The sequence below is a fragment of the Brassica napus genome, chromosome C7 (genome assembly GCF_020379485.1).
Source record: "Brassica napus cultivar Da-Ae chromosome C7, Da-Ae, whole genome shotgun sequence".
Lineage (NCBI taxonomy): Eukaryota > Viridiplantae > Streptophyta > Magnoliopsida > Brassicales > Brassicaceae > Brassica > Brassica napus.
This window is the reverse complement of record NC_063450.1, coordinates 34,803,244-34,813,238: the sequence shown is the minus strand read 5'-3', so window position 1 is coordinate 34,813,238 and position 9,995 is coordinate 34,803,244. Positions and strand designations below refer to the sequence as shown.

General features: G+C 28.6%; 3 protein-coding genes across 3 annotated transcripts; all 3 read left to right on the top strand.

Moving 5' to 3' along the window:
- The first annotated feature begins 2,484 nt into the window (after window positions 1–2,484).
- LOC125589848 (14 kDa proline-rich protein DC2.15-like) lies at window positions 2,485–5,404 on the top strand. The gene has a single exon (XM_048762411.1). The coding sequence runs from the start codon at window positions 3,658–3,660 to the stop codon at window positions 3,991–3,993; it is 336 nt and encodes a 111-aa protein (XP_048618368.1). The 5' UTR covers window positions 2,485–3,657; the 3' UTR covers window positions 3,994–5,404.
- A 115-nt stretch (window positions 5,405–5,519) lies between these two features.
- On the top strand, window positions 5,520–6,522 carry LOC125589845 (14 kDa proline-rich protein DC2.15-like). Its single transcript, XM_048762409.1, has one exon. It carries the CDS (start codon window positions 6,028–6,030, stop codon window positions 6,361–6,363), a length of 336 nt encoding a protein of 111 aa, XP_048618366.1. The 5' UTR covers window positions 5,520–6,027; the 3' UTR covers window positions 6,364–6,522.
- Window positions 6,523–7,765: 1,243 nt separating this feature from the next.
- On the top strand, window positions 7,766–8,979 carry LOC125589844 (14 kDa proline-rich protein DC2.15-like). The gene has a single exon (XM_048762408.1). It carries the CDS (start codon window positions 8,399–8,401, stop codon window positions 8,732–8,734), a length of 336 nt encoding a protein of 111 aa, XP_048618365.1. The 5' UTR covers window positions 7,766–8,398; the 3' UTR covers window positions 8,735–8,979.
- The last annotated feature ends 1,016 nt before the right edge of the window (window positions 8,980–9,995 follow it).

Genomic DNA, 9,995 nt, shown 5'->3' with positions numbered 1-9,995 from the left:
AAAAATTAATATGTAAATATTTTCACTAATTTCGTAATTAGTTTTGAAATATTATTAGGCATTAATATATTTAGTAATCATTTATAAAATGAAAATATAAAATTCTATCCTATTTTTTCTACTACATAATCATAATCAATCGTTTTAAAGGAAAATTATTATATTGAGCTATATATGGTAAAATTATATAAAACTAATAAAATTATATATAATTTATTTTCATAATTATAACTATTTATGTTCAAATATATATAATACGTTGGTAAGACGGGTTTGCATTAGCAAATTGTATAATACATGTATAGAAATGGGAAATTACCACAAATACCACATTTATAGTACCACTTTTTATGTTTACACAAACCACTTTTACCCTCACTTTTAATGAAGGGTAAAATACACTTATACCCCTAGGGTTAACTAATCTGCACTTAGGGTTTAGAGTTGAGGAGTGGGGTAGGGTTCTTGGAATGTGAAATTTAGGATTCTGGTAAATATATAAATAAATACTTAAAAAATATATATAAAAAATTAAAATAGTTTCAAACATAATTTTTGATTTTCAAAAAGAAGTTTTGAAAAAAAATAAAAACAAATTTCGAAAAAAGATTAAAAAAATTTATAAAAAAGTTCGAATTTGAAAAATAATAATTCGAAAACATAAATTTTTTTTTATTATTTAAATAATAATTTATTATATATATATAGATAGATAACAAAAGTATAATAGTCTTTTGCCACTTAATGAAGAAAATAGTTTTGAAAATGGCTCTTTAGTGGTGGTAAAGATGAAAATTTCCCCTATAAAAATTTTCCCTATAAAAATTAACATGTATTTCATTAAAGCTAATAATATAAAATATTTTTAACTACTTTAATCATGATATCCTTTCATTTTATATATATATATTATTTTTAAAAGTATTCTAAAAAATCTGTTGATAAATATTTTTAAAATATTTTAATTTTCATAAAGTTTATGTAAATAAATTCACCAATTTTGTAATTAGCAATGAACTATTATTATTCATTAATAGAAATTCAACTATCGTTTATAAAATGAAAAAAAATCTATCTTATTTTTATATATTTTATAATCATAATCAATCATGTTAAAATAAAATTATTATATTGAATTAAAAATGATATATTTATTAAGTTAATAAATTTATAAGTTTTACTTTTCATAAATATAAAATATTCATGTTAGAAATATAATACGACGACAGAACAACTTGACATTAGCAAACTGTATATTACATGTATAAAATTAAGATTTTTCTATATACAATAATATATTATCTAAAATGAATAAAGGTAAACAATATTGCTAAAAGGAAATCCAGCTTTGAAAGGCGAGTCAGAATTTAACAAATTTAACATAAATTAAATACTAAATAATTTTCAAATATGTTGTTTCACGCATATATTAATTTTTTTAATAACTAAATACAAATAAAATAAGATAAATATATAATAAGAAGCAACAAATACATATGACGGTTTTAAACAATTGATTAACTACAACATATAAACTATAAAATTATTTATTATTTTATCTGAAATAGTTATATAAACATTTAAATATATGATTGCCTTTTAAAATGTATACTACTAATGATCTAAAATAGATATCTAAGTTTATAAAACTGAAAACAAATATGCGGTTGCGCAGATCAAGATCTTGTTGAAATTAAAACAATAGAAAACTAACGACAACTAATTAAATCCATGTATTAAAAGCGGTTTCCTTCATTAACAAGGGCTGAAGAGAAAAAAATATGCAGACACAAACTAAATGCAAGTTAATCAAAATAAGTTAGTCGCATTCACAAGAAAACTTAAAACTGACACAGAATAACTGTTGGTAAACTGTAAAATGAATCCAAAAGTAACTAGACCAAAAGGATTGAATAACAATTATTATTTTTTGTTCAAGTTTTAATTAATGATACATAGAACAATATCAGTTTGGTTACTGCAGCAGTACATAAAAATGGAATATAAATTACATATAAAAAAAATTACAATAAAATAAAGCGATATTTTTAAAATAGGTATAGTTAAAATAATGACAATTCAATAACTAATATAAGAAATAGGAAGAAGAACCTAACTACTTGGCCAAAAACTTTTGGGGGAATTTCATGTTTACCACTTTCATGGTACCACTTTTCATCTTTACCACCACTAAATGTACATTTTCAAAAATACCTTATTCATTAATGGCAAAAGACTCTTGTATCTTTGTTATATATATATATATAATAAATCATTATTTAAATAAAAAAATAAATTTTTATGTTTTCGAGTTATACTTTTTCAAATTCGAACTTTTTTATAAATTTATTTTTTTTTGAACTTTTTTTTTCAAATTTATTTTTTCAAAATTTCTTTTTGAAAATCGAAAATTATGTTTGAAGCTATTTTAAAAAAATATTTTTTAAAGTATTTATTTATATATTTATTAGAATCATAAATTTTAGATTCTAAAAACCCTACCTCACCCCTCAATTCTAAACCCTAAGTCTAGAATAGTTAACTCTAGAGATATAAATGTATTTTATCCTTCATTAAAAGTGAGTATAAAAGTGGGGTTAGTGTAAACATGAAAAGTGGTACTATGAATGTGGTATTTGTGAGAATTTCCCAAAACTTTTCTACAATTTCAAATCATTACTAAATATAATAATCTCAAAGGGTACTGATCTTAAAATAAAATTAAAATTTTCATGATTTGAATCACCTAAAATCATAAGTTTCTATTCTTTTGTGTTCTATTCTCGTCAAAAAGTTGAAACTGATGTACATATCAGTTTTTGGGTTGACTGCTTCACAATATTTGGCATTTTTGCTATATTTTATGCATATCATTTTAAATATTTAAATCGGTGTTATTTTATGTATTTTATATAAATATAAAGACGAATCACATATCTACTAATATTTAATAACATTTTGGCGACATAGCTATTTTCTGGTTGGTTCTCGTTCTGTAACTAAAATAAAATATATACGCAAAATACAAAGGCGGATAACCTAGCACGCAGTGTCAGGAAACAAACGTCTTTCGTCGTTCACATGGATCAATATCTCCCGGTGTGGTTTACAGAGTCAATATGAGTCTGTAATGTTGTCGACAAAAAAAAAAAAATTTACATGTAATAAATTTTTAATATCTGGAGAAAGTGGCAGACCATACCAAGATTAATTTATAAGCGAACACTTTTTTTTTGGTTCAAATAAGCTAACACTTTCTTTCTGTTTTATTGCTGTTTTGATTAAATTATAAGACATGTATATATTTGATAATACAAACGATATCTTCTGTTTTGAGTGAGGCAATAATATAATGGTTATTGCATGTTACATGTAACCAACCACTTACAATCCTTGACAGTTTGCAAAATCAATCAGATCATAACAAATTCTACTTTAGTAATAGTTTTATCAAAATAATGATTCTGTCGTTTTCTTCCCTCTTTGTAGTAAAAAATAAATTAGCCAGTCTCAACCAAATTCGCCTATTAAAACCCTAGCACTTTCTCCACATTCTTTCACACAAAACATCACAAGCTTTGCAAAGAGAGAGTGTTTAGTGTTTTCTTATAACTTATATAATACAAAACCCTTATAACCCAACTCATATATTCATCAATGGCTTTTTCTAAGATTGCTCTCCTCCTCATTTTGAATGTCATTTTCTTCACCTTGGTTAGCTCGAATCCAGTCCCTTACCGCAAACCCACTTGTAAAAATGCTCTTAAATATAAGGTGTGTGCCAATGTGTTGGATTTGGTTAAGGTTTCTCTACCACAAAGATCCAAATGTTGCGGACTTATCAAAGGTCTAGTTGATCTCGAAGCTGCGGTTTGTCTTTACACCGCCTTAAAAGCTGATCTCCTTGGCCTCAAACTAAACGTTCCCATTTCATTGAGTGTTATCTTAAACCAGTGTGGTAAGAAGGTTCCATCTGGTTTTAAATGTGCCTAGAGGTTGCACAGTTTTAAACCGAGACGCTAAACCATTGCTTCAAAAGTTCGTTTCTTGTTTAGAGATTTCTATTTGTTTCTACCAGTATCCATAGTTGTAATTTTTACAAGTTTAATCAATGAAATAAGAAGTTTTGGTTAAAAAAAAATTAAAATCAAACGTTGCTTATTCTTTTTAATTAACGGATTCTCTTAAGCGTTACGTGTTATTACAGTACTGTTCCATGAACCTTTTAAACTTAACAACAAACATGAAATAGATGCAACGGATTGAATATTTCAATTATTAGATTCTTATTAGCACGTACTTAATCTTGCATGCCATCATGGTTTACTCTGTCACTGTCGCCACATATTAACCATTTGAAAATTAATAATCAGAGGAGCATGATTTTAATGATTCAATGAGACCCAACCAGCAAATAATTAAACCACCAACACAAGTACAATTTTTAAAGGAAAAAGGTATTATTAGTTGTTCCATTTCCAAAATTTAGATAAAATTACTAGAAAGACTGATGCCCTAAATATCAAAGAAATAAAAAAACATGAACTGAACATAAATGAATAAAGCTAAAGAAGAAAAGTTATTACGAGTAAAAATAAAAATAAAATAATTTTAGGCTAATCTAGATGATTAAGTAATTCAGAAAATTAAAGCATACAATTTGTAGATAGGAATAAATGGAATGATTAGCAAACTATAACAAATTGATAAATTATTTAAATATTTGATGTACATTAAACCAAATTTTAAAAAGAAAATCTGGGCATATTTGCAACTTAAGGACTAAAGAGAAAAAAATATGCAGACACAAACTAGATGCAAGTTAATAAAAATAAGTTTGTCGCATTCACAAAAACCTTAAAACTGACGCAAAACAATTGTTGGTAAACTATAAAATGAATCCAAAAGTAACTTGACCAACGGGATTGAATAATAATAATTTTATTTTTTCAAATTTTAATTCTACATAGTTTAAAAAATATCACTTACATAGTTTCAAAAATATCAGTTTAGTTACTGCAGAAGCACGTAAAATGGAATATAAATTATAGACACAAAAAATTTACAGTAAAATAAAATGATATTAAAAAATATAAATAGTTAAAATAATAACAATTCAATGGCTAATATAAGAAATAGGAAGAAGAAGCTAACTACTTGGCCAAAAACCTTTCTACAATTTCAAATCATTACTAAATATGATAATCTCAAAGGGTACTAATCTTAATATGAAATTAAAATTTTCATGATTTGAATCACCTAAAATCATAAGTTTCTATTATTTTGTGTTCAATTCTCGTCAAAAAATTGAAACTGATGTAAATATCAGTTTTCTGTTTGGTTTGACTGCTTCACAATATTTGGCATCTTTGCTATATTGTATGCATTTCGTTTTAAATATTTAAATCTGTGTTATTTTATGTATTATTAAGTAAATATAAAGACAAAACATATTTACTAATATTGATTAACATTTGGGCGACATAGCTATTTTCTGGTTGGTTCACGTTCACTAACTAAAATAAAAAATATTTGTATTAACATGTAATAAATTTTTAATATCTGGAGAAAGTGGCAGACCATACCAAGATTAATATATAAGCTTGATGTATAATTCCAGTAACACTTTCTTTCTGTTTTATTGCTGTTTTGATTAAATGATAAGACATGTATTATTTGATAATACAAACGATATCTTCTGTTTTGAGTGAGGCAATAATATAATGGTTATTGCATGTTACATGTAACCAACCACTTACAATCCTTGACAGTTTGCAAAATCAATCAGATCATAACAAATTCTAATTTAGTAATAGTTTTATCAAAATAATGATTCTGTCGTTTTCTTCCCTCTTTGTAGTAAAAAATAAATTAGCCAGTCTCAACCAAATTCGCCTATTAAAACCCTAGCACTTTCTCCATATTCTTCACACAAAACATCACAAGCTTTGTAAAGAGAGAGTGTTTAGTGTTTTCTTATAACTTATATATTACAAAACCCTTATAACCCAACTCATATATTCATCAATGGCTTTTTCTAAGATTGCTCTCCTCCTCATTTTGAATGTCATTTTCTTCACCTTGGTTAGCTCGAATCCAGTCCCTTACCGCAACCCCACTTGTAAAAATGCTCTTAAATTCAAGGTGTGTGCCAATGTGTTGGATTTGGTTAAGGTTTCTCTACCACAAAGATCCAAATGTTGCGGACTTATCAAAGGTCTAGTTGATCTCGAAGCTGCGGTTTGTCTTTGCACCGCCTTAAAAGCTGATCTCCTTGGCCTCAAACTAAACGTTCCCATTTCATTGAGTGTTATCTTAAACCAGTGTGGTAAGAAGGTTCCATCTGGTTTTAAATGTGCCTAGAGGTTGCACAGTTTTAAACCGAGACGCTAAACCATTGCTTCAAAAGTTCGTTTCTTGTTTAGAGATTTCTATTTGTTTCTACCAGTATCCATAGTTGTAACTTTTACAAGTTTAATCAATGAAATAAGAAGTTTTGGTTAAAAAAAAATTAAAATCAAACGTTGCTTATTCTTTTTAATTAACGGATTCTCTTAAGCGTTACGTGTTATTACAGTACTGTTCCATGAACCTTTTAAACTTAACAACAAACATGAAATAGATGCAACGGATTGAATATTTCAATTATTAGATTCTTATTAGCACGTACTTAATCTTGCATGCCATCATGGTTTACTCTGTCACTGTCGCCACATATTAACCATTTGAAAATTAATAATCAGAGGAGCATGATTTTAATGATTCAATGAGACCCAACCAGCAAATAATTAAACCACCAACACAAGTACAATTTTTAAAGGAAAAAGGTATTATTAGTTGTTCCATTTCCAAAATTTAGATAAAATTACTAGAAAGACTGATGCCCTAAATATCAAAGAAATAAAAAAACATGAACTGAACATAAATGAATAAAGCTAAAGAAGAAAAGTTATTACGAGTAAAAATAAAAATAAAATAATTTTAGGCTAATCTAGATGATTAAGTAATTCAGAAAATTAAAGCATACAATTTGTAGATAGGAATAAATGGAATGATTAGCAAACTATAACAAATTGATAAATTATTTAAATATTTGATGTACATTAAACCAAATTTTAAAAAGAAAATCTGGGCATATTTGCAACTTAAGGACTAAAGAGAAAAAAATATGCAGACACAAACTAGATGCAAGATAATAAAAATAAGTTTGTCGCATTCACAAAAACCTTAAAACTGACGCAAAACAATTGTTGGTAAACTATAAAATGAATCCAAAAGTAACTTGACCAACGGGATTGAATAATAATAATTTTATTTTTTCAAATTTTAATTCTACATAGTTTAAAAAATATCTGTTACATAGTTTCAAAAATATCAGTTTAGTTACTGCAGAAGCACGTAAAAAGGAATATAAATTATAGACACAAAAAATTTACAGTAAAATAAAATGATATTAAAAAATATAAATAGTTAAAATAATAACAATTCAATGGCTAATATAAGAAATAGGAAGAAGAAGCTAACTACTTGGCCAAATACCTTTCTACAATTTCAAATCATTACTAAATATGATAATCTCAAAGGGTACTAATCTTAATATGAAATTAAAATTTTCATGATTTGAATCACCTAAAATCATAAGTTTCTATTATTTTGTGTTCAATTCTCGTCAAAAAATTGAAACTGATGTAAATATCAGTTTTCTGTTTGGTTTGACTGCTTCACAGTATTTGGCATCTTTGCTATATTGTATGCATTTCGTTTTAAATATTTAAATCTGTGTTATTTTATGTATTATTAAGTAAATATAAAGACAAAAACATATTTACTAATATTGATTAACATTTGGGCGACATAGCTATTTTCTGGTTGGTTCACGTTCACTAACTAAAATAAAAAATATTTGTATTAACATGTAATAAATTTTTAATATCTGGAGAAAGTGGCAGACCATACCAAGATTAATATATAAGCTTGATGTATAATTCCAGTAACACTTTCTTTCTGTTTTATTGCTGTTTTGATTAAATGATAAGACATGTATTATTTGATAATACAAACGATATCTTCTGTTTTGAGTGAGGCAATAATATAATGGTTATTGCATGTTACATGTAACCAACCACTTACAATCCTTGACAGTTTGCAAAATCAATCAGATCATAACAAATTCTAATTTAGTAATAGTTTTATCAAAATAATGATTCTGTCGTTTTCTTCCCTCTTTGTAGTAAAAAATAAATTAGCCAGTCTCAACCAAATTCGCCTATTAAAACCCTAGCACTTTCTCCATATTCTTCACACAAAACATCACAAGCTTTGTAAAGAGAGAGTGTTTAGTGTTTTCTTATAACTTATATATTACAAAACCCTTATAACCCAACTCATATATTCATCAATGGCTTTTTCTAAGATTGCTCTCCTCCTCATTTTGAATGTCATTTTCTTCACCTTGGTTAGCTCGAATCCAGTCCCTTACCGCAACCCCACTTGTAAAAATGCTCTTAAATTCAAGGTGTGTGCCAATGTGTTGGATTTGGTTAAGGTTTCTCTACCACAAAGATCCAAATGTTGCGGACTTATCAAAGGTCTAGTTGATCTCGAAGCTGCGGTTTGTCTTTGCACCGCCTTAAAAGCTGATCTCCTTGGCCTCAAACTAAACGTTCCCATTTCATTGAGTGTTATCTTAAACCAGTGTGGTAAGAAGGTTCCATCTGGTTTTAAATGTGCCTAGAGGTTGCACAGTTTTAAACCGAGACGCTAAACCATTGCTTCAAAAGTTTGTTTCTTGTTTTGAGATTTCTATTTGTTTCTACCAGTATCCATTGTTGTAATTTTTACTAGTCTAATCAATGAAATAAGAAGTTTTGGTTCAAAAAAAAATTAAAATCAAACGTTGCTTATTGTTTTTAATTAATGGATTCTCTTAAGTGTTACGTGTTATTACAGTACTGTTCCATGAACCTTTTAAACTTAACAACGAACATGAAATAGATGCAACCGATTGAATATTTCATTTATTAGATTCTTATTAGCACGTACTTAATCTTGCATGCCATCACGGTTTACTCTGTCACTGTCGCCACATATTAACCATTTGAAAATTTAATAATCAGAGGAGTATCAAAACTATACTAAAAGCCAGATATAAAGCCCTCTGAGGGGGTCCACGTCGACATGTAAATTCGTCCAATAATAATGCAGCAAATGGCCACGTCATCGCGAGTTAGATAGGTTTGGGCTTCTGATGTCTTACGCGTCGTCTTCAGAACCCTAATTCGATATTCACTCACCTTTGGACTTCCATCTCTTCCTTCGATCTTCTCTCGCCTTTCGACCTCCATCTCTTCCATCTCTCTTTTCTCCAAAACCGTTTTGCCTAGTAATATCGCCATTAACTGTTCTAATCAAAACTATACTAAAATCATTCAATGGATCCTTTCCACCTTCCTCACCATTTTTCTGTTTATAAATATGTTTTCCTATCTTATGCTTCCGTCAAAGTTGATAATTTTCTCACTAAAATTCATTGCGATGGAACCCACCGGCAAATCTTCGATCTCCACCGAGCGCAAGAACAGCGAGAAGACCGTCGTCTCCTCCGCGTCTGTGAAACCAAGCGGATCTTCGATCTCCACCGACCACAAGATCAGCGAGAAGACCGTCGTCTCCTCCGCGTCTGTGAAACAAAACGGGAAGTCTATTGCCGCCTCCGCGACTGTGATAAAACCTAACGAGAGGACTGCTGTTTCATCTGCCAATCCGATGAACCCAGACGCTGCTACCGCTCTCTCCTCCGCGCGTGGCGAACAAGCGATGTTGTTCAGAGATGTTTCACACGGCCCACGCGAAGCTGACTTGATGTTTCGTTTGATTCACTTCTGGGAGGCTCGCAATCCAAACACGAAAACCTTGATTGAACAAGAGATGCTCCTTATCGACCGAGAGGTTTGTCTGACTTTTTAGCTTCTTCCTCTTGCTTTACTATTGATCGG

Coding starts and splice junctions, on each gene's coding strand:
- LOC125589844 (XM_048762408.1), top strand. CDS start 8,399: ATGGCTTTTTCTAAGATTGCTCTCCTCCTCATTTTGAATGTCATTTTC.
- LOC125589845 (XM_048762409.1), top strand. CDS start 6,028: ATGGCTTTTTCTAAGATTGCTCTCCTCCTCATTTTGAATGTCATTTTC.
- LOC125589848 (XM_048762411.1), top strand. CDS start 3,658: ATGGCTTTTTCTAAGATTGCTCTCCTCCTCATTTTGAATGTCATTTTC.